Source organism: Onychostruthus taczanowskii, unplaced genomic scaffold, assembly GCF_017590055.1.
Source record: "Onychostruthus taczanowskii isolate IOZ18803 unplaced genomic scaffold, ASM1759005v1 scaffold191, whole genome shotgun sequence".
NCBI classification, from domain to species: Eukaryota; Metazoa; Chordata; class Aves; order Passeriformes; family Passeridae; genus Onychostruthus; species Onychostruthus taczanowskii.
Window position 1 is genome coordinate 250,242 of NW_024499140.1, and position 24,723 is coordinate 274,964.

At 43.7% G+C, this 24,723-nt stretch overlaps 1 protein-coding gene across 1 annotated transcript in view; it reads right to left on the bottom strand.

The window, feature by feature from the left end:
* The window catches only part of FRMD1 (FERM domain containing 1), a 38,537-nt gene extending 25,714 nt beyond the window's left edge, over nucleotides 1-12,823 (bottom strand). The window contains exons 1-2 of the mRNA XM_041402072.1: nucleotides 12,674-12,823; nucleotides 2,608-2,772 (exon numbers count right to left, since the gene is read on the bottom strand). Of these exons, the coding sequence (XP_041258006.1) occupies nucleotides 2,608-2,703 (96 nt within the window). The 5' untranslated portion in view covers nucleotides 2,704-2,772; nucleotides 12,674-12,823. The remainder of the gene's footprint in view (nucleotides 1-2,607; nucleotides 2,773-12,673) is intronic.
* Between the last annotated feature and the right edge of the window lie 11,900 nt (nucleotides 12,824-24,723).

Below are 24,723 nucleotides of genomic sequence, written 5' to 3' on the forward strand. Positions count from 1 at the left end.
ATGCACAGGACCTCACCAGACTTCCTCCACTCCAAAACTTTCTTCCACTTTTCCTTGCCCTCCTCAGAGCAGCTGATGAGCTGCAGCACCCCCTAGTTCCCCTCACTGCTCTGCTTCTCCTCACATTCACTATTGGTCCCAAGAAGGCAGTTTTACTCCTCACCATCCCCCCAGATTCATTGTACATTCAGAAAGGTAGACATCAAAGCTAATTAAGAGATACTTGAGTGCAGGGGAAGAGAATTTAAAATGGCTCCTGCTCCTCCCTCTTCAACAGCACTATCTATGAATGGTGTAAGACAAATACATTTTAAAGAGCAAGCTTCAATCGGTATGTGACCACATAAAACACATATAGGTAAACTCTTATCTGGAAGGGTGGAATTTATATGGGAGGACTTACCTACATAAACACTGTGCTTATCATGGGAAGGATCTATAATTTATTCTGCTGGAAAAATAACCATTCCTACTTACCTCAATGAGCTGCAAGCTTGTTTAGTATTTGCATTCCACACTGGAGAGGTTAAAAGGCTTTGGAAATCTTTAGTAGTAGCATTATTATTCTAATAAATGCACAAAGTATCATCTGTGGTTATGCTAATTACATTTGAGTTCTACCAACATCACTACAAAACTGCCTTGATGTTTCTTTAAAAAAGAAAGACCTTTTCAGCTGTGAAATCTTAATTTTTGTTGCTGTTTTGAAAGAGTGTTGTCATAAAGTCAGAAGCCAAATGAGAAGTTGTTTCTGGTGACTTGCCCAGCTGTAACAGGTCATGTTTCACTCTCTATGCAATTAGGACACAACTGTGTGTTGAGGTCTCATGTTTTGGCCCAGGCAGCTATTCCCTTTCACACGCAGGCATCTCCAAGTACATACTTTCCCAATTTCCCAGACACGAAAGAAAGGGGGATCAGAAATGACAAGGGTGAATGTCTTTAAAGGAATACAGAGGGTTGCTGTGGAGGATTCCTCTGCAGGATGAGCGCAGTGATGCACAAGGCACCGCAGCTTTTTGGAGGGTCAGCAGGTTGGGACAGGACAGGGGAACAGGAAGGGACACAGCACTTTTCTTCTGTTCCTGTCAGCACTCAATGCAAAAGTCTATTTCTTATGCTTATTAAATATTTTAGAGGTATTAAAAAAGACATGCAGATGTAGCATTTAGGAACCTGGTTTAGTGGTGGACTTGGCAGAGTCATGTTTATGGCTGCACTCGATCTTAAAAGAGTCTTTCTCACTCCAAATTTATTTTATTATAAACTGCAGGTTTTTGTGATGTACTGGAGCATGACCCAGTGGTGAAGGAACAGCTGTGTGCTTCATTCAGGCACACCAACAGCAAGGAGCAGTGACATTGTCAGCCCTGCTGGCACTGCCCTCCTGAACATTCCCCATGGCTGGCTGGCTCTGCTATTTCCCATCTTTAGTCTCCCTTTAGTCTCTCTCTCTCTTTATAAGAGCTATAAGAAGGTGAGATTTAGGGTCAGCTGCAACAGACCCGTACACCTGCTGCCAAGAACTTAATTAAATCATTGTTTTCTGCCTTGCACAAAAGCCAGCCGATTGCAGAAGCCTTCTGGGGCAGTAGATGGGCTGGGTTTGAACCAGTAACCTAAAAGCACAGCGTCCCAGATTTTTCTGTTAAAGCTTTATTCCATCCAGCCCTCGAGGCTGTTTCAGTTAAGGACGCTACACTTAGACACAGCAGGTAGCAAAATCAGACACAGATTTTGAAGATTAGCACACATAGTTTCAAAAGCCACAGTTTCAATCAAGTACTTAAAATAACAGTTCACCTCAACTGTCTTTTCCCCCTCCTCATCCCACAGCAGGGGGAAAAAAAACTACCCAAAACAAAGCCATATCTCCCCAGCCCTTATGAGTGAATGCACATACTCACAAGAGAGCACTTATCTTTGAAACTTGCTGCTCCTCTGAAAGCCAAGTGCCTCTTGTCAGCTCAGTTTCTCACAAGTTCAAGGAGCAGCCGGCATTGCACAAAGAGGCACCGTGCTGTGCAGACACCGTGCCACCCTGGGCTGCCAGCTGAGCTGGCCCTACTGTCACTCATGCACACTTTGACACATTCAAGGCAGCAATCAAAGAAATGAAGTGACTTACCTCGATTTTTTGTGTGTACGAGTACCCAAGAGGAGGGCAAAAACCCCACCCTCAATGGCTGTTTGCCTTAGACTTTAAAGGGGTCTGCAGGCTGTCAAAACCAGTGATAGCTGGACTCTTTACAAGAGTAAACAGTCATATGTTGGGCATACTTGCTAAGTAACCACGGTATTTCGGGTTAATTTTTTTTTTTTTAATTGTTGGATTATTACAAGCAGCAAAACCATTCAGAGATAATAAAAAGTAAATAACAACAGAAAAAGAGCAGAGGAGACCCCCACCCTACAAATACAGCCATGACTTCTAACAACTCCGTGAATGAGCTGAAGCTCTATTTCCAATTAGAAAATGGAGCATCAATTACCCTAAGCTGGCTAATAGCCTTTTGGTCAGCAGACCAGCACCAGGCTGTTGGGAGAACAATGGGAGCTAACAAAACTGAACCATGGCCACGATGCAGCGGCCTCCCGGCCACTCACCCCAACTGCCAGGCTGAGCTGCTCACGGGTTGGCAGGAAGACGCAGACGCTCCGGATCTCTGGCTGCATCCTGCCTGCCAGCAGTGTCCTGCTCATGGTGGGCAGCTCCACAGAGGCTGGGGTCTCCTCTCCAGACAGGTGTCAGGCTCCCTTCATCCCATGTACCTGTTGAAAAGGTGAGATCATCAGTGCCGTGCTTCTGTTGGCACTGGGAGCAGATCACAGCATGTATGTGATGAGATGTTTAAAAACAAAACCATTCCCAACAGTCATCCATTTTCCAGGGCCAGTCAATGTTTCCACCAGCATCACAGCACAAACCAGGCAGCATCAACCTTTTAAACAGCTTGAAAGTCCCATGAGAGTGCCATAAAGCAATGAAGTCTCCCTGGAATAACAAACCAGACTCAAGGTTTCCAAACTCATACAAGCGATAACACAGGTGGTACCTTGGGCCATTGCCTGAGAAAACCCTTGACATGGGAGAGTGCCCCACACTTCAGCCAGTCACCTTGCTCACTCCCAAAGCAGAGATTTCAATGGGCTGTCAACAGGCACATGTCAGTGCAGAGGAGTTCATCTGTGCTGTCCTCCCCCTCACTTCATCCCTACTCCCTGGGAAACCACTGCCTGAAGTCCTCTACACCTCAACTCAAAGGAGGAGATGGAACACAAACTCAAAAGACTGAGCCACTGTATAACACCTTTTGTCAGGTAAGAATTGCCCTCCTCTCAAGCACTGAGCACAGGCTTGAGATGCACAAGCATCTTACAGATGAAGTTCAGATAGATATTAACAGAAATAAGAGACAGAAGTTTTCTTTGCAGCCAAATGCACAGTAGACAACATCATCTTGACTTTACTGCTAGGTTAGACAGTTTCCTCAGCAACTTGTACCATTTCATGTACAGCCCTCTCCTCTCCAATGCTCTCAGCATTCCTCTCAGGAAGTATCCTGTGGCACCTGATGAATCCATCAGGAAGGGGAGAGGCTCCTTGAGGGTGGGTTAGGGATCAATGCCAGCAGAGACCTAAACCAGCAAGATACCAACCACGGGATCCACTCCATCCCCATACAAGTTTTGATGTAAGTCAACCCCCAACTGCCCCGAACAAAGGGGGTGACTCCCTTCCACCAGCAACACCAGAGCACTCACCTGCAGCACAGCAACAGAGGTGTTGCCTGTCCCCTAAGTCCCCATACACCCAGGGAAGGTGCAGACCCTAGCAAGGGCAGCCTGATGCACTGGTTCTGGCAGTGCCACCCTCTCCCACTACCCACAGCCCAGCCCAGCCCACTTTCAGGGGACAGGCTGTGAAGGGAGCCCTGGGCTTTTCCTTCACCCTACACAACGCATAAAACATGAGGGATCGCAAGCAGCAGGGAAGCAAGCCATGTTATGCTAACACACATACACATATATGCATGTACTTGTGTGCCTGTGCACTACAAATAAGTTCAAAAATCATGTTTATCCTGGTTCAGGAGAAAATTGTGGCAGAATCAAATTCATGAGTGGGAGATGGGAAAAGCAAACAATAATGTAGAATACAGCAAATAGAACTTGGATTTATATCTCTTTCTACTGTACTCACACATCAATTTTTTAAAAATTATTTTTAAAGCAAATACAGAATAGATCCAGGAGTGTCCTCTTGCAAATACAGAAGCTGTTCCATGCACTGCCTTCCCTGAGCCAGCATATACAATGCTTCTTAACAAAGCAATTTTTGATTCAAGCTATGTAGAGCATTCCTTATAAGACAGAAGTACACAAAAAATGCAGACAAGGGAGTTATTAAAGTATTTTTTCAAAACAAGTATTTCGTTTAACAAGATGTAGGAGTTTTAAAAATACTGCTCTAAACTAAAGTAAGTGAGAAAAAGACATTTGACCTTATGGGACAAGTGAAAGCTGCTATTAACTGAAATATTAAGAGGAAAATTCTGATTTATCTTCTCTCATTGAAATAATTATACTCACATGCTCTCTCAGGGTCCGGACTACACACTATTAACAGCTGTATATAAATTACAGATGTCTAAAGAATGACTTGAGGGCAACAGGTCACCACTATTATTGCCAGCTGATGTAATTCGTGCCATCAACTTTATCAACAGCATAAAGACCTCAAGTATGAGCTTATCTTAATTGTCAAACGGCTGCACTGGCCAGTACACGTTCCCTCTCACAAGGAAACATCACAGCCAGTAAAGACATTCATGCGACTCAGAACTGAAAGTAGGACAAAAAAGTTACCATAAAACACAAACACATGCACACAGATTCCTTTGGACATCTGAAGAAACTGACTCTCAGTTCCCCACAGCCTCTATAATAAAAAGTTTTTTGACAGTTTTTTCCCACACCTGCTTTTTCCATTTGAATTTTTAAGAGAACAGCTGTGGAGCCTCAGAACAGGGAAGTGAGAAAGGCAGAAGAGAAAGTGTTTTCCTTCTTATGATTAAAAAAAAAAAGAGCTTCTGGCCCCTCTCACAACAGGTAAGGGGTTAAAGAAAAAACATCCTTCATCTGAAGGGGGAGGTCAAACACAAGCCCAGCTCAACCTTCTCTTCTTTAGAGGAATGTTAGGATGTGATAAAACATAATGAATCATTAACTTGCTAGCAATGCATGTTTACACCTTTACTTTTTTTTTTTTTAAAGAAGTTGTGAGTCAGGAATAACTGCCCAATGCAAACAAGTGACCAGAAGGAATGCTCTTTCTTAAAGATACACAATTTCAGACTGCCCATATGCCATTCCTTTGTTTACCACAGATTCCAACCTCTTAACCTCAATTAAACCATAAAAGCTCCAGCAAATGCACTGCAGATGAATTAATAAAAGCTGAAGTCAATCATCAGCCTCTGGGACACCCTACAGGTTGTTTGTTTTTGTTGTGTTGCTTTTTTATAACTAACATCACTTCATGTTTTAGCTCCTGAATAAGTGCATTTTGAGATGCAATTGCTTGGTCAAAGGCCCAGCAAGTCTATCAATTAAAACAGTCAAAGGCACTATTTATTTGTATTTTTATGGTATGAGACAGGAGGCTTATTAGTGCTCAGAGTGGTGGCACAGCTTATTTAGCATTGTTTATTTTACCTAAACACACATGCAGAGGATCTTTGGAAAACATGCTTGTCATTAACTTCAAGCCTTCTCTCACTAAGCACCTCAAACATGGTCATAAAACCTCAATTAAATCTTCCCCTCCTCTCTCCACAGACCCTCAAGTTGCCTCCCAGCACAGGGCCAGAACCTCAGCACTTGCTGGATCAAAGCAGGAATGGATGAGGTTTGCTCCAGCAAGGCAGAAAAGAGCAGCAGAGCCCCCCACGGGAGGGAGAGTTGAATGAGAAGGAAGGAGACATTTGCTTCAGGGATCAGCAGGATGGCTCACTGAAACACCTCACACCCCACCATACACTCAATGACACAAGGATGTCCTGCCACCACTGAATTTGGGGCCGTGCCACTGCCAGCCTGTCTGGGAGAAGGTCTCATCCAGACAGCATGTGGGTTCTTGTAATGAACCACTGTATTTTACACACTAGTTCATAACACCACAGCAAACTGGGTCCTAATTCTCATTTTAGCCTCTAGGTACAGCTACAACCACATCTCAAGGGGATAATGGGAATAGATAAATGAGCCATAACTTACCAACTCAAGAGTAGCAAAGCAGAACAAAATTCTTATCTGTCAAGAAAAAAAGCACAGGTAATTCTGTGCTTCTCTCACAAACACATGGAAACATGCTTTTTAAGGTTTATTACAGTAAAACATCTGCTTTTCTAGAGCTGATAGCGAACGAGCACCAAGCATCTTCCTGATAAACCTTACCACAGTGGCCCTACAGCCTCTCAACAAAAATTGTCCAGAAACATTAAGACTCTTCTTAATATTTTCCAGACATCATCCAGAGATCTCTTCTAAGGCTTCTAAGAACACTATACTCTTAGACTGCAGTTTCACAAACAGCTTAAGCAGCTTTAATCAAGGCAGTCCTGCAGCAAGACAGACAGACAACTGCCTGGAAAGAAATCTGCCTTTGGCACATGGGCTGCCTTGTACTCATGATGAAACACAGTCGTAGAACTGAAAACCCCCCTCACCTTCCAGGTATTTTGTCCCCTCAGATGCGTACTGGAGGGCACCAGTACTATCTGCAAAAGAGAGTATCAAAGAGCCTGAGCAAGTAAAAGATGTCATGATGGCATGTATAAGCCGTCTCAGCAATTTTAAAAAACTCCACCCACGTCCTTTGACTAACCCTTGCAATGATGAAAATTTCTCTGAGAAGATGCATCAACCAGGAAGGAGCGGAAACACAGTTGCCTGTCAGGGCAGAAAACAAGATTTAAGCTAAATAGCTTTATGTCATGGCTGTAAGATGATGTGAAAAGTGCCACCTGTGACCAGCAGTTAGGACAACTAGGTCACATCCTGCAGCAAACTCCCAGAAGCACATTGACTTTTCAAATGTGTCTACCTCAGTATCGTTCCAGAACTAGCACAACACATCCAAGGGCAAAGATGCCACAGAGAGGTAGGTATCCACACACTGCTTTTTGGGTAAAATATACACCTGTCTTCAAACACTGCACACCACTTCGTAGGAAACCCCTGTTCAAAGCCACTGAACAAGGAATACCAAGACACCTCCCAGTCACTTGGGCGCTTTGAAGAACTGGACTCCAGAACTGGTGCAGCTTGGCTGTGGGCATGTGCAACACTGACAGCAGAGACAACTGGCTTCAGCCCACGGAAGTGGGAGATGCAACTACAGCAGGATCTCCATACCTGGTCAGGTGTGACCACAGTTCTCTCACAGGACAGGGATGTGGGCCTGGCCCCCACCCTTCCTTTAGGATTCTTCAAGAGGTGCAATGCGAGATGCCTTCAAAAACTCCAGAGCTGTGAACCCAAGCCGATGTGACAGGGAAATCGCTGAGCATTGGTCTTACATACCAGCCAACATCCTTTTATCCTTTCTTCCTGTACAAGCAGCACTCCTTGGTGACACTGAGCTTTAACAACAGCAAGGAAAATGCTTTCTTGCTAGTCTTCATTGAAGGATTAGATGCAGCTCTTAGTTAGGCGTGACTGATTGGGCTCTCCACCTTTGTGCTATAAAGTCTTCCTGCCCCACGTCAAGCAGTACAAGTGAATCCTAGAACAGGAAACATGCTCTAGTGCCTGTAACTCTTCTGCTCTGCAGCCTCCCACAATGTGTTTAAGAAGAAGGGATCTCCCAAAATTCTGTGGACACCAATTCCTAACCTAGGACCATGCTGCTATGACACTCTGTAGGCTGCCCTAGTCCTTAAGCTCAAAAATAGGGATAGCTCTCCTAACCCAGGGGTGGTGACATTCTCTTGCAGCCAAACAAAAGTGACTGATGTTTTTGGGTGCACTAACTAGTCTTGAAGGAGAGGAAAAAATGCTTAACAAAGGACAGAGCACCAAAGGAGGTGCTCCTGCAGCACATGGAAACACAAGGGCAGGGCAGCAATGTAGGACCATGCAGCTGCCATGCTTCCACCCACCTCTCCCATGGCAAGAAGAAAGCTCCTCAGCAGTTTGCTCCCTTTGAGGACAGCACAACATGAATCACTTTATGATCTTAATATTTAGCTGAAACAAAACAGTTCAGGAGCTCTTTGAAAGATACAGACAATGAGTATTAAAGGCTTCAGGCAAAAGGGGATGAATTAGGATCTCACAGGGACTATGTTTTTTCCATCACTTTTAAGTGATGGAAAGTGGCTTTGAATTTTTGTACTCAAAAACAGGCAGCCATTTAAAATACATTATCAGTACTACATGCAAAACTGACCAATGTACACGTTTTAAAGAATGCCCAAACAGTAAAATCTGCATCTAGAGCATGCAATTCCTTTCCAGCACGCTTTTTTACCAGGGGAGACAAACAATCTTCTTGTGGGAAGATATGTGGATCAACTGATCCTTCCTTTTCACTGACTGGTAAAAATAGTAGTATGTACTACTACTTTTGTAGTATATACAGTAATTTTTTTGTACTGTAGTACTACTGTATGTTTTATACTGTAGTACTACAGTAATTTTTTTCTACCCAATAGCATCTGACTACTGACACACAGTTTCTATTGCAATGAATTTCATTACTGCTGCATAATCTACTTGTTTATTGAATACCAATCACTTATAAGTCTTTCTCATACTTCATAAATCCAGCACATTAATTAAAGTTTAAGAGTAAGTGGCAATTTAAGGTATCAACTGGCCTAGGCTACTGCAGAAGCATGAGAAAGAACCAGCAAAATATGGCACTGGGCATGAGCCAGCCTCAGTATCCATTACACTTCACACAGAGCAGCTACAGAGGAAGCCTAGTCAGAAATGCCAAGCTCCATTTTCTCAGCTGGATCCCCAACACACATCACATGAGATCTTCCAAAAGTTAAGAGAAGTGAATTGCTGGAATAGCCATTCAGTAACAGCAACCTTGTCACCCCTCAAACACACTGAAATGTCCCTTTCGAGATGGACCCTTAGGGAAATCTCATGTATGGGCATACAAATGCACAGCTGGGAGTGCAGTAAAGACAATGCCAGCCCAGAATCCCGGTGTAAGAACCAGAACAGAGATACTTCAATTTAGCACTCCAGTGCTTGGCAATTGCCTTGTAAATCGCAGCTCTTTAGTAAGATCTTTCATCTTTTCTATCTATGTGAAACAGGAGAGGCAAAGTACAGGCAGCAAGTTCTTTGCAATAAGGGAAAGTCAGGCTTCCTTCACAGGCACAGCAACTGTCAGGAAACTTAGGAAAAGCAGGAAAGCAGCAGCAAGACCTGGCCTCTCTACTGACAACTCAGAAGAGAAGCACCTTCCTATACTATGCAAATTGCAAATGCACAACATGTCCTGACCCAAAAGCCTATCAGTTAATTCTCCAACTGGAAACATATTCCATTTTTAGTTTACCAAGGCTATAAACAGGATCTCTCCCAAGGGGATCCACTATACTCTTGCATCAAGCACAACAGATGAGAGATACTCTTCTACAAGCCTGTCTTTGCACAAGTTATTTTACAGGGATAGTATTTTTTCTCTTGAGCTACACTGGACTGACTTGAAATGTATCCCTAAGACTCAAGAAGCCTGTTGCAGAACTGTCCAAAAATTTCTTCATTGCTATTCTCACCAAGATCTTCTAACAGTTATAGAAGCAGTAGACTACAAAGTCTTTATTAAATAAATAAATAAATAAATAGCAAAGCGTAATTATAATTTCACAAGCAATACCTTGAGCTGCAGGATAAATAAGGAGAGATGTGGGGTGGGTTTTTTTTGTTTTTTTTTAAACAACGTGACAAATTCTTCTGAGTAGGAATAGCTTCTCTACCAGTAATAACCATGTAAAAAAAGTGTACAGCTAGTCGTGAAAATATTCAGAGTAGAGAGGAATACTGATTTATGTGAAGTGGACAAAAAGAATAGATAAAATTCCAAGTGGAACACAGCTTGCCTCTGTTACAAGTGTGAAAATGCCAATCTGCTGATACCTTGGCAAAATTAACACAAACAGCAGGGACTTTCAGAGACTGCACACATCACTGTCAGACATCAGCTTTAGCAAAGCAATGGGGAAGACACAGACAAAAAAAGAAACAGAACAAAAAAAACCCAGCCTTACAGAGTGCTGCATTTTTGAGGCAATGCTGAATTGTGAAAAAAGAGGAAATAGAGGGAAAAAAAGAAAAGGCAAACATAAGAAACGGTTAAACAAGAAGCAAATTATCTTCGTCTGCAATACTCCAGGGAGCAGCTCCTCATTGCCAGATGATCTTGTTTGGGCCTAGCTCACTGTTTGTCTGTGCAGTTACTAATCACACACCACAAATTAAGGTGCCACTTTGTAACACCACCAAGACAATAAAGCAGCAGTGCAGTAACAGGGGGCTTTCGGCAAGAAGAGCAATGCAACTCTGGAGCACAGTAAGCATGCAAGTCATTTGCATCGTCTCACTTTGGAGGAACAGTAGGGAGACTTTACAACAAAATCCAACTGATAGAGAGCTAATGATTGGATTCATATGTTTTTTACCTGCAGTGCTGGGAAAAGTGCTGTAGCTTTAAAGTACTATCAGCTTTGATTTAAAAAAAAAACCAAACTAAAATATAACAAACAAAAAAACTCCAAAATCCCACAAAAATTCACCCATAAAAAAATCTAAATGACTGGCCCTCACCTGGGTCTAAAACCCTCTATCAGAAAAAGACTTAGATGAGAAAACCACAAGTAAATCCAGATGGTTTTGGTGTTACTGGTGTCCATCCCATTTTATCAAGTTTGTATTAAAAAATCCTGTTAACAACAACAAAAATTCTAAGGGGAAAAAAACCTGCCCAAAAACCACAGACATTTTTCAGCAGACCACGACAAAGAATCACTACAACTCCTGTTCTTCAACAGCATTGTATAGTCTTATTTTTGTCTTATTCTTTTTTGTTTCCTCCCCTCTTTTCTTCCACAAGGTGATCTCTACAAGAAACACAACCCCCACACACCTCTTAGATTCCTTTTTTTCTGATTTGACACTTCTTATCTGAAGCCAAAACACAGGCTACTACACAGACTCCCACCACCACTAGTGCTGAAACCATAACACTTTGAGTGTTTAATTCTACAATTAAATGGGAGGAATAAACAACAGTGAGGCCAAGGCATTCTGTTGTCATTCCAAATTTTCCAGGAAAAAAAAAAAAATTAAAAACGCTAAACAAATTAATGGGTCACCAATGTTCACAGTTATGATTTGTTGGTTTGGGTTTTTTAAAACATTTCTGAAGTGTTTATTGTCAGGGTCCAGGCATCACAGCAGTACTCTGAAGAAGGGACAAGGTTCAGACAGCGTGCTAGTTTTCTGGTATGGTAGAAAAACACAGATGTGCATTTTAAATGCCACAGGGGAGTTAACCTGAGAGCCTGTCACTGCCGAATACCAGGAGAAACATCTCTCCTTTCGATGCAGATGATGATGACTTCTCAGCACAGGAAACCCAAAGCCTTGCCCTGCAAATCATTACCAAAAAAGAATTCCAAGAGGTGGAGAAACAACGAGGTATGGAGACTTTTGCCTTGCTGACGCCCACCCTTTCTCCCGCAAGCACACACCTGCGGGGACACTCTCCTCCTGTCCCGTCCCGTCCCGCCCCGAACGGGTGCATCAAAGTCCCTCACGGCTGTTGGACGACCCAGACCAGCCCCACGAGATGCCTCCAGCCCCTCCCCCCCAAGGCTGCCCCACGGAAGGAGGCGGCCCAGGTGCTGCCCCACAGGGTGGGACCCACGGGGCCGTGTCCCTGTCAATCCCCCTCGGCACCTGCGAGGCAGGTGGCAGCCAACCGAGCACCAGCTGGGACGCGTCCCACACTCGTGCCATCGCACGGCTCCACGGGAGCTCTCTGGGACACGGCCAGCCGCCTCGGGTGTCTCCCGTCGCGCAGCCGGTTTATTGCTGATCCCGCCCCAGCATCACCCCATCATCCAGCGAGACCCACCGGCAGGGCGCGGTCCACGACACCGAGGGACAGATAAGTTACCACGACCCCAGACTCCTCCAGAGCCCCACTCTCTCCTGTCCCTACCTTGTGCCTGCCCGCTCTCGCTGCCTCCGCCCGGGAGCGCGCAGGGACACCCACGGTGGCGGCTCCGACGGGAAAACCCCCTGACAATGTGACACACCCGGAGATCGCTCCGGCCGACGCTCGCACCGCCTATCGAAGCCACGAAGTTGTAAATAGACTTTGGCAGCCGCTGCCGCGCGGTGAGACCGACCGCTGCAGCACGGAGCCTCTCTCGGCTCCGCGGGCAGCACACCGCCGTCCCAACGCCCTCGCCCCCACCGTTCCCTCCCCGCGGGCGCAGCCGGGAGCCCAGCGGGTTCCTCCGCTCACAGTGCCGCCCGCAGCCGCACCGCGCCCGGCGGCTCCGCCGGCACCGCTCCCCGCGGGCGCCGCTCCCACCCGGCACCCGTCCCCCCTCGCCTTTGTCCCCCGGCAGCTCACCGGGACCGCGCCAGCCTCTCCTCCCGCTGCCGCAGGGGCCCTGAGACACCTCCTCGCCGCTGTCCTGTCAGCGGAGCGCCGCGGACTCACCGCGGTGTAGCCCCCGCCGCGGAGCTCCTCCGGCGTCTCCGGTGCAGCATCCAGCGCCCACCGAGGCAGCAGGGCAGACGGCGGGAGCACGCCGGAGCCCCCGAGGAGGACCGGCGGTGGGGCGGGGCCAGGGGGGGCGGCACACGGGGAGAGGAAGCTGCGGGGGCGGGCCGGGCCGGGACGGGACGGGCTGTGTGTGCCGGGGAAGCCGCGGTAGCCGGCGGACTGTGTGCGGTGATGAGGCGTTGCTGGCGGGGCTGCGAGGCGATTTTGGTTTTGGTGGATACTCAGTCCACCGTACTGGCAGCAATTAAGTTTGTGTAGGGGAAATTGCAATTAAGAGTCACCATAGCAAGTCACTGGAACTCGGTCCGGTTGGCTGTGCCGCAGCCAGGTTAACTGGTGATGCTGGCAGGGGGAGATGGCTCAAAGCGTAAAGAGGTGCAGTGTAAGAGTCGGGATCGGATCTAGGAACTCCGCGCCTGGAGTTTCGGGGGCTGAGAGCCACAGTGCTCGAGAGGGAGGTGCTGTGCTGCACGCATGACATAAGCCTTCTTGTTTCCCTCCCTCTTCTGTGTTATCATCTGCTTTTTAATGCAGTAATTTTCTGAAAGAAAGTGGACAATCTCAAGTTCTGTTGAGTTGCTCCCTCAAGAGTAGTTTGTTGCTCAATTTCCCCACATACCAAGTTCCCTGTGAGGATGCAGCAGGCATGGAAGGGGAGCAGGTGGAAAGGCTTTTGCGCAGTGTTGCACAACTCTGTAGGAAAAAAATTGAGATTTGCCCAGGAGGAGCCACAAGACTGAGCCTGACTTGCTGGTCTAGCATGGCCACCTGACAGGTTGATGTGAACAGGGAACCAGATCACCTGTACTGACCCCCAGGTTTTAATCTTGCATTTGAGGTCGGACACGAGACTGGCTAAAACTTCAGCCTTGCTGGCACAGATAATAAAGAGGACTGCTTACTTTTGCCTCTTCCCAGCTGGACTGTAAGAGTGAGGCTGCTCTCTGAGCAGAGGGAATATCTTATCCCACAACAATCTTCTGAGAGAAAATTTTGATGTCATTATCTGAGCAAATGGACAGGCACCTCATTTCAGGAATGGTTCCAGGGCTGTGGGTCCTAACTGAATAGAGGCAACTCCCAATGGCCGAGGTGAAGTCTTTCATGGCTTGTCCTTTGGTTAAGCCAAGGCTGATCTATGTAGTTCCCAACTGTTTCTATGCTATTCTGGGGTGCCTAATGTGTGTTTTCATGGGCAGCTGACTTGGCATGTCCATAGAAACATGTTACACTGTCTATTTTTATTCTTTACTATTTTCTGTTTCCTTCACTCCCTTTGCTCAAGGTTGTAGCACCTTCCTTAAGCCAGCACTGGAGCACTTCAGATTGCTAAACTGGTCAATCCCACTAAATGGACAGAAAATCACAGCTTTTTTTTTTCTTTTTTTTTTTTTTTTTTTTTTTTTTTTTTTTTTTTTTTTAATTTCCTGGAAGAGTGGCCTGCTGTGTTGGTGGATTAGGTTGTCTCATGGAGTGGTCCAGCCAGTGCTGGAGTCACCATCTTGCAATATCACCTACTCTTCCTCACTTATTTTCCAGCATGAATTTGCAGGATTGAGTGCAAGGGCACAGAATCTAGTGCCCAAGTGTAGGCTCTGTTGTTGAATCTATTCTTATTTAACCTGCCCTGTACCATGTATAAAGCCTGCAGCAGAGCCAGCACAGTCATCTGGTCACAGTAGGACTTTCTGTCAGCACAGTCATCTGATCATAGTAGGACTTTCTGTCGTACTCTGACAGCTAGTGGAGAACTTGAAATGTTAGCAAACAGCTCTGAACAGTTGCTGCATTCTTCTGCGTTTTGATCATTTGAAAAAGAAAATGTTACAGTAGCTTACAAACTCATGGCTCCAGTTTCTGTGAAATGGTGCTTTAGCTATCGCAGGAACCAAGCACTGTGTCTAGGCTGTTGAGACAGAGGTGTGCTCTGTGGCGCACCACCTTCACCTGCTCTTCTCATCATTTGCACTAGAATCCTTAGGGCTATTTCCTTCACACAGAACCTGAGTAGGAGAGTAAGAAAAGTGTGGGTTGTGTGCAGGTGATGTTCCCAATGTAGCTGTGATTTAGTAAAAGGGAATTTAGTACAGAATGTCAGGTACTATTACCTTAATTGGAAGTATAGTAATTTATTGCACCTAGCTGGTCTAGGATTGTGTGGCACCCTAGAGAAAACAAGCTGCATTTTGAGAAGCATCAGGACTGCAGGAAAACTGAGATATTGTCAGCCTGTTTGTTTTTGAAAGAGACATCAAAGTGTTGGACTCTGAAGATATCTGTGTTCCAAGGAAATACCACTGCAAGTTTCAAAGTATCAGCTCCAGCTCTCCTTCTTGCAGTGTTGATAAGCATTTTCATCCAGCTTGCTCTATAAAGTGGAACCTGGAGAGGGGGATTTATGGATTGGTTCTTAAAAGCTAGTGGCTTTTGTAAGCCAATGTCTTATGCAGAATCATGCTGGAGTCAGAGGGACCCCATGCAAAAATAAAAGTTTGCATAAGCAGGTGTCTTTACTCATTGTCTGCATTGCATGTAGGCAAAGAGATCTGCTAGTGCAAAAGGGAAAGCTGTTGTCTCCGTCTCTCTGGGTGCCTCCCAGTGAACCCCAGCCAGCCCCGGGTCAGCAAACAATGGGGGGGCAGCCCTGAAGTGACCGACAGTGGGGAGACACTCTCTGGTGCCCCGAGGGTACTGAGGGCAGCTAGGCTAGTCACCTTTGCAGCAGAAGAGACGCTGGAGACATCGGTAGAGGATAAAAGGCCGACTCTGAGTAGGGGGCCAGTCCAAGATTTATTTGGAGCTCCTCAGGGGGCCCCACACCTCAGTGGGCGCTGTGCTCAGAGTGAAACAAAGGAATCTCAAGGTTACATTTAAAGGGGTGGGGGGGGAAGAAACCGAGAGTAGATACATTTGCTGACCAATAAAGACCCTCCAGGGATGCAGCCTTAGGGACAGACATTTGGGATAGCGTATAACATCATCCTTGGGGGGCTGATCCCTGGCTTCGGGCAAATCACTCAACGGCTTTGACCAAAAGTTCTAGATAGAGGGAATGGGATGCTGAGTGACTGACAGAGAGCCAGGGCGGGGATTTGGGGGATGATCTCAACACAGGAGAATGGTTACACAGGTAGAGGAAGGGGGTACAAAAAGGGGGTACATCATCTGGGGAGAATAAGGGGATACAAAATCAAGACTATTACAAAGTATTACAAAGTATAAAAGCATACTACAACAAGCTGTGGCTCGCCTTCTCTGTCTCAGAAAAAGTATCCCTTTCCTTTTCTTATAATAATTATCATGGCGCATGTAGGAGATAATTTTGTTGCTACTATTTATTGTCTAGTTCACAAGCAGCACCTCACCATGGAGAGAAATGGGTTGCTTGTAGAGTTTAAAAACAAAAGGAGTTTTCACTAATGGGAGCTGAAGCTGGCTTCAAGCTGTTCAGGTCATGAGAGGATGACTCAGAAGTCAGAAATTTGAGGCATTCCTATGTCTAGCGTTTAATCAATAGGCATAGCATTGGGAAGTAAGTGAGGAAATCAATGGCAAATCAAAAGGGAATAGGTCAGCTATTCATTAGAGAAAACACTGATCTCAGGGATATTAGCAGAAAGGAGGGCATGAAATGAATCCTCAAGAAAAGTTTAAACTAACTGTGTCTGCAGCGAGCTGGCAGTCAGGGAGCCCTAAAAAAATTACTAGAATATCTTGCATGAAAGGCTATTCGCATAACTGCATTCTCAGAGTCAGATTTAATTAGCTGCGTACAGACACTTTCCAGCCATAATGCAGCTCTTGCAGGAACAATAATTGTGTATTTTTCATTGCTTATACAGTCATTATAGGTATTACACATGAAATTATAACAATCTGCTTTCTGTTAGCAAACATGCTGAAGCAAAATCATATTTGTTGATGTTCTCAGTGCATGTTACATCTTGATTTTGCTCGCTCTAACCTTATTCCTAGAAAATGGTCAATAGCTTCAGTGGGACTGTTCATCAAGCTATGGCTTTCATGATGAACGTGTTGCAAAATCAGGTTTAATTCTGAGCTCTGGGGTCGGGATTCTTTTGTATTTTATTTTTTACATATGAAATACCAAATTTATCTAAAAGAGCATGTAAACAGTAAAAATAAAGTTACAGTGTGGCTTCTCTGCTGGTACAGTATTGGTTACATTATTGATAATAATTAGTCATTATACCATATACACGCTATAGGTATAATTGGTGAGGTATAAGACACCAGTTTATATTAAATAAAAGTCAAATGTTGTTGTGCTGATCATTGACCACATTACTCTGCAAGTGAGGCCAAGGTACAGCTCTGGAGCCATAAACTGCTTGTGGGCACTTGAAGTTTGGCTCCTATGCCAGGGATGTGCCATATGACTGGGGAGGACATAGGAGATTTTATTTTATACCCTATTGTCTCTGGTGCCATATATGTCACTGTGTATTGCATCTTTCATCCCAGGGGGTCCTGATGTTCTTCTTCAATAAGTTTTTCATTTGACATTTCAACAGAGACCTTCAGGTAGTGAGGGAACAGCTGCATAATGTTGCTCCGTCAGCAACCTTTGAAAACCAGGTGGGTTATCTGGGTAGGGAGAATGGGTTCATAAATGAAATTTGGCCCTAGAGCACAAAGGTTGTAACTCTTACCCTTGGCAGAGTCTCTGTGGGACTGTATTTACTAAAATGGTCACAAGCCACATTTTATTCTAAAGAGAAATAGAATCTTTCAGTAACACAAAATCATTTCACCTCATTATAGGCTTATTGTTTTATTCTAACTCTGACCAAATTCCCAGGGCCCTTGATTTCAAGATTTCCTTACCCAAGCTCTAATCAAGCCCAAACTTGTGTTCATTACAGAGCCTTCTGAGATCCCAGCTGGTGGCGGCAGAGCCACCATGTGAGTTTGTCACGTTTTCTCTGACAGAATGCATTTGATGTATCTTTGCCTATACAGGTGCTCTGGCAAGTTGGTATCTGCAGCTAAATACACAAAAAGTGCATAAGCTGCTGGTACAAATTCCTTTTTGGGGACAGGGGTTGTCTGCTGATTTCACCATACACTGAAACTCAAACTGTGAAGTTTTGGTTACTTTCTGATGACTTTGAAACCATGCCAGAGCTGTTAAATCCCTGCCCAGGGTTTCACAGTGCTTATCATGTCACTGATAGGCTTCCATCACAGCACTAAAATAATTTCATGTCCTTGGCATGGCAAACGTTGTCATTCATTTCTTACTAAAGAATTCTTTCTGGCTGTCTGTTCCCTGCAAGCTTTCCTCTCTTGACCCCTAAAGACAGCAATCCTGCCAAAGCATACCTTGCAAAGGAGTAAATTTGCTTCTGCTGTCTCTGAATGTGGGTTTCACAAAGGCTTTTCATTTAATTTTACTTCCTTTCAGCTATGTGTTTTACTTTTTGTTTTGATTAGAATTACTGTCTGTAATATTGTTTTCCTATTTTTAAGTTTTTCTCTCTAGCTGACTTATATATTCTTGGACCAAAAGAAGAATAACACCAGTAGATGATAGGGAAGGGTGGAATTTTTTACTAATCAACTTTGGAAATATTTTTTAAACTAATCAACTTTGGAAATATTTGGAAGAATATTCCACAGTTAAGCTTTTTTCTAATACTAAATGGAGGTTTTCTTTTTTCTTTTTCTTTTTCTTTTTCTTTTTCTTTTTCTTTTTCTTTTTCTTTTTCTTTTTCTTTTTCTTTTTCTTTTTATGTTTTTACCTGTTCTTCCCTAGATCTAATAATAGAAATGTCTGCAATTATAAAGTGTTAGGATATTAATAAAAAAGCAGTGGAGTCAGGAAAGATCTACAAAGGCACTTGGGCCAGGAAAGAGTTTTCTACAACACCACAGATTTTTTTTCATGCCCTAAGCATTCGCCTTGCCTCTTTTTTGAAAATTCTGTATGTTCCCTCTGATCCCCACCCCCCAGAAAACTGAGATGTGGAAGAAGATGTAATCTTGGCTGCTGGGGTCCTGCCTGCAGCCCCCTGCCTGGCGAGCACCTTGCACAGCCACACAAAGCAGAGCTGATGTTTCTGGAGGGGTCGTGGGGATGGAGCACTTGGGAAAGGAAACATGCCTGAGACCAGCTCCACCAGCTCTGAAATGCTACATGCAGGAAACAATTGGCTGAGCAGAGGCCACTGCTTGCAAAGGCCCCAGCGGCCCTTTCTCTACCTTCTGCTACCAAGCAGTGCTGCAGATTTCCCTACCTTGGGAAATATTGTGCCTAGATAAGAAAATTCTGGGGGAAAAAATGCAGAGAAAGCCAAAAATAAGCATACAATCCTGCAAGTTTTAGGGAAGCAAAGGGATACCCTTATGTGCTGTGTCATCCTGCTTCTTCAATGGGAAATGGGGGATTAAAGGAGAAAAGGAGCACATTTAGGCTGAAAATTTCCATGAAGTAATGGCACTAAGATGATTTGAATTACCCACAGGATGAATTTAGCCTGACATGTAAAATCTATTTCTGCCATTATCACTGCTAACCTAAGCCTATTCACAGATAATTACAGTCAAGTGCTTACCTTGCTCTTGCTCATCTGTTTTTCCCTCCTGCCCATTTAGTAAATGCATCAGTTATGTATTAACATTGGTATGCTGTGTCAAAGCAGCAAGAACTTTGAAATTAGGCAGCAGAAGCAGAATATAATATGACAGGAAAGAACCAGTGAAATCTGTAAACAAAGGGTTGTAAAAATGATCATTAGAAGTCAGTTATGTTCTAGCAAATTAAGGTCTTAGAATTAAATAATTTGAATTTACAACAGTGTCAATGCAAATGGAAGTCAAATGTGGTAAGTTTAGCTAAAATGCAAAAAAATCCAATTTTTGCATTACTTGGGGCAAAACAGATCCAAACATGAAGAAAAGTCTTTGCCTGTACCTGACTTAAAATGCTGTTGAAATTCATGAAATGTTGTCTTCTGCTGTACAGTGTGAATCTCCTGAACAGACACATTCCATAAATACACTTCTCTCCACCATGTTCTGGATAAAATTACTAATGTGTAGGTCCTGTCAGGTTTCTTCATCATCACATTACCTGGCACGGAGTAAGGGAATTGAATTAATTCCCAGCTCCTGTGCAAGCCCAAGAGTTGACTGGGAAGAGTGCTATGATATCTGTCCATAGAGGAGGTGAGATTAGGAAAAGTGCCTGAAGTATGGGATTTATTCCACCCAGAGAGTATACTTTTTAAGTATATTAGAAAAAGATGCATCTAAATCTCCCCTCATTCCTGATAAATTCCTTCTGAGTGGTTTGGTGTGTGCCCAAGGGTGGATTTGCTCTCATCTCTGAAAATGGGGCTCAGGTTCAAAGGTGCTCCACAACCTCCACAAAACCCCCCTTTTTCTTACAGATAGGCCTCTGCCCCTGACCTTTACAGCAGCACCACTCTGGTCAGAGGCTTGCTTACCTGTCATAAGAGCTCTTGCCTATTTTAGTATTCTTGTCTCTGCAGGAGATGGTGGTTCTTTTACTGCCAGAACAAAACAATTTACTTGGAATTGAGTGTTTCAACCTGTCATTCTTCAGGAAGAAAAAAATGTCTCCTTCCTTAAAATAAACAGAGCTGATGTGAAAGCTTATATCAAGAAATAATAATCGCATTTCACCTGGAGGCTGTGTAGAAATGTTAAAATGTCTTCTGGAACTCATCTCATTAAATTATTTCTGTATTGAAAGCTATTTCATCACATTATAAACATTTCATCAAGTTATACAAAAAAACTTAGGTATCTTATAAGTATAAAAAGTCTTGAGCACTGAAGCCCCCTTGTAAATAAAGAATGTGGCTGTGAAATATAATCCCTGGTGGGATTGGTTTCTGTCCTTTAGAAAGGAAACCTTTGAGACAGGCAAAGACAAAGTAAAAGCTGGAGATGATGGCTGGTAAGTGGAGAAAAGGCAAAAGTAATAAAAAATGTACACACAGGGGTTGCTAATCTGCAATGACGGTAAGCATGCCTCACTGACTTGAGTTCTGAATAAATCATGCTATCTATACCAAGGTTATCTCCTTTTGTCATCATACATCAAGTAAAGATGAGAAACACAAGTCAGCCTGGTTCACTTAAAGTTACTTCCAAAATGTAAAATGGTTCAAAATCTGTAAAAGGTAGGAAGTGTCCTCTAATTCTTTGTATGTTCCATAAATACTGTTACCATTATTGATTCTTGAAATCTTTTAATTCAAGGTTGAGGATTGAGTTTTGAGGGTTTGTATGACTGCTTGCTTTTTCCTTGGGAATGATGTCCGCAGCCTCTTGGAAATGATCACACAGATGAGTCCTACTTTTTAAAAATAGCTGTTTCTCTTCCTTCCATTAAAATGACAGAAGAAATACTCATCTCAATAACATCAAAAAGTAACTTTTAGAGTTACCCCTTGCCATCTCCAGTAGTAAAACTGAGCTCTAGTAGAGGGAAGTCCTGCTGGCACTGAGGTCCCTTGGGGGTGGGTCCCATTCTCAGGGGATGCAGTGGGCTCTGGACACTGCCCCAAACATAGCACTTGGTCATGTAGACATGAGCAAGCTGCTGCAAGAGGGCTTTTCTGAAGAGGCCAAAGCATTTCAACCAGGGATCCTACTCTGTAGTATCTTCCTTTTCAGGCCACTGATAAATTTCATGTTAAGATACATAGCACTTTATAGTGCCCATCACATATTTAATTCAGTTTTTTAACTTCCTTTCAGGCGACAAATACAATTTTTCTTCAGTTTTTGTGTTGAAAAGAATTGTAAGGAAATTAGAAAAAGGTAGTAATTTCCAATCAACATGAATGTGCCAGTTACATGGCCATGTATCCTCAACAGTTTTTCTGGTTTTTACTTTACTGTGACTCTGTAGGGGTAAAAATAAGTAGGGTAAGTACGTTTATGTAAATAGAGATACCTATGTTATGCTTTCAGTCAAATGTCAGGTGTAGAAAGCCAGTCCAGTGTCCCTGGACTGACAGGCATAAGGTAATTTCAGATACCTACTGCATTTTTGCTCTTAAGCTGCTTTCTCCTCTACAAGCGTGCCTCTGTGAAACAGAAAATAATATTCCGAAAAGTATTTTAACTGGATCAGTTTACTTCATCCATAAATATCCATATGTGTGCATCCAGGCCTATCCTCCATTTCAAAGGAGGGGAGCATCATTGGCACTGATGCACGGAGGATGCCCATGGTAAAGATTGCTCTTGTGTGCCCACACGGAACCTGAAAGCAGGGATATCATGACCTGCTGAGGAGGCAAACAGAACATGGCTCATAGCTGACTGTGTCCCTGCCTTTTGGTCTAACCTTCTGGGTGGCAAGGGGCAAATTCCTGCTCTCTGTTTTTAAGGTACCTAATTTATGATGCAGCTTCAGGTTACAACTAAACTGGTCTAGCCAAAAGGAATGTTCTGATCCTCTCTCTCTCTCTTTGTCTTCTTCTGCTCCTTCTTTGGAGTCTACTCTAGTGATGGTACAGCTGCAGGGTGAAGGCCATTTGGCCTACCCTGGAAAAATTGATAGAATATTTTTCTAACTCTGTGTTGAATTGGAGAACCTTGCTCCAACGAAACACAAGGAGGGATGGCAGGAACTGCAGTTGAAGTTTCTGCAGTGGCAAACAACCTTTTCAGCAGAAACCCACTGCTTAATAGGGTTTACTGAAATGTCAAGTAGCACCTAACTCACAGAAAGTAAAGGACTAAGTATTAAAATTACCTGCTTTCTAAATCTGATGTGAAGCAGAATAATGGGAGTGGATAGCTGGGGTACCTGCAACTGGGAGATAGTCTATCCATGTTTCTAACAGTGAAGACACTTAGCAGAGGGAATTATCCAACTTTTCATACCATGCCTCTTCTCTTCTGGAAGAGTTTGGGGCTTTATATGTACATGCCTTTCCCACTGTACATCCTCTTCCCCTCTTCCCTGGGGTCACATCAGCCACTCTAATAAAGAAACAAAAACTCCTATCTCTGACTGGCTGTGGGGGAACCCTTTCTCTTCTATTACTGTACAAATCACCTCACCTAAAATTGGGCAACATAAATAGCTCTCAATAGTCCAGATCTGCATAGGCACCTGATGTCAATTACCTGAATGTATTTGGGCATGTAAATAAGACCGCAGTTGTCTGTACCTTAAGTACTTGATTGCACTGCTAGCAAAGAAAATTTGGAATTTCTTGGTTAATTGTAGGTCACATGAGAGAGGTTGGGATATGAAACACTGTCTGTGACACCTTCAATTCTGGGGACTAGAAGCTTGGCCAAGTGCAAGAAGATATGATGAGCCATGTATACATTTGGATAAGACTTGTGTCTGTAAGTAACACTTACAGATGTTTACAAGGACTTGATCTACAGAATTCCCCCTGACTAGGACACAAATCTTTATGAGGACAGGTATATTCCCTTACTGAAATTGTCAGTAACTGGTTATTTACATGCTATTTATTTAAGGCAAATATTGTACTGTCACTGCAGGAGCTCAAGCAAAGTGTAACCTCTTCTGTGATGGGACATAAACTAAATAACATCATCCATCCTGTGTTAACTTACCCTTAGCCTTACATGGGATAAACTGGTGAATGAAGCCAAATACAATGAGAAAATGGACAAAAACAATGTCAAGATTTATTTGCATTTAATCAGTAGCCCAGGAATGAGAATTGTGGTGGTTGTGGTGATGAGCCAGAGGAATGCTGCTGGTATTAAGAGCTCTTTGCTGTGTCACACATTACTGTATTTTGCAGGATCTGAAGGAATTAGCCTCAGGAAAGCTCAGAGTATATTTCAGGTAGGTAAACCCTGTTTTCTGGTCTTTTGGTTGGTGGTGGGAAACATTCTTAGCAATTGAAGGAAAGATCAACCGGCTAGATAAGAATTTTTTATCTTCCAGATGGCAGGTTATGAAAGCAGAGAAGAGGGCTGCGTCTGTCAGGTGTAGGCTAGGAACGACAAAGAACTTTAACTCCATTCCAAAAATGTTAACCATATTGTTCACGCTCAACAGTGAGGGGGCCTGTGGCTGCTGTGAGATTAAACTTGCGACCCTGACAAGAGCTTAGACCAGCCTGTCAAAAGCATTATGCTTGAAGGCAGTAATCGTTCTGCATTAGAAGAACAGTTACTTTGACTTGTTTCTACTGCCCACCTATGAACTGCATTTTGGCTGCAGCACCACCTTTAGGAAAGGGTGTGTAGTTTAATTACTAACAACAGCAGATTCCTAAAGGCTGTGGACAGCCTCTTCAATGTGGTTTAATTTGCCCTTAAAAAGTAGCTCGATGTAAAAATGTACTTATCTGGTATAACAGTGATTTTCCACAGGGCTGTTATGGGGCTGGTAGTAGACTTCAAATTATTTCAGAGCATGCAAATATTTTTATTAAAGGAAATTGGGAAAATTTGGTTTTATTATTTTCAAGCAGACTTAACACCTAAGTTTTTAGAATGGCTGTGCTTATTTATGGCCATCAGTTTCAGATCATCCTGTGAAAGGCACCTGTTTGAAGAGCTGCAGGACTGAGACTATTGCAGCCTTGGTGGTCCAGAGAAAGGCTATTATGTGGCATTAAGAGCTCATACAGTTGTAAAAAGTGAGTGAGCTTTTAGGCCCAGAGGCTCTTCGGCAGGTTTGCAGAGAGTAAGCTGCTCCAGAGTGCTCAGCTTCCATGACTTTGGTGGACCTGCTCTTCCAAGTCCTCAACAAAAATTACAGTTGTAATAGTGCCCCATAGTTGTGGGATTTTTTTCACATTCTCTGTTGACAAGTTCTTTCAAAGAAAAAGTGTGAAGTGATTTAGTATTTTGTTCAGTAGGCTGATTCACTCAGTTTTACTCTAGTGGTT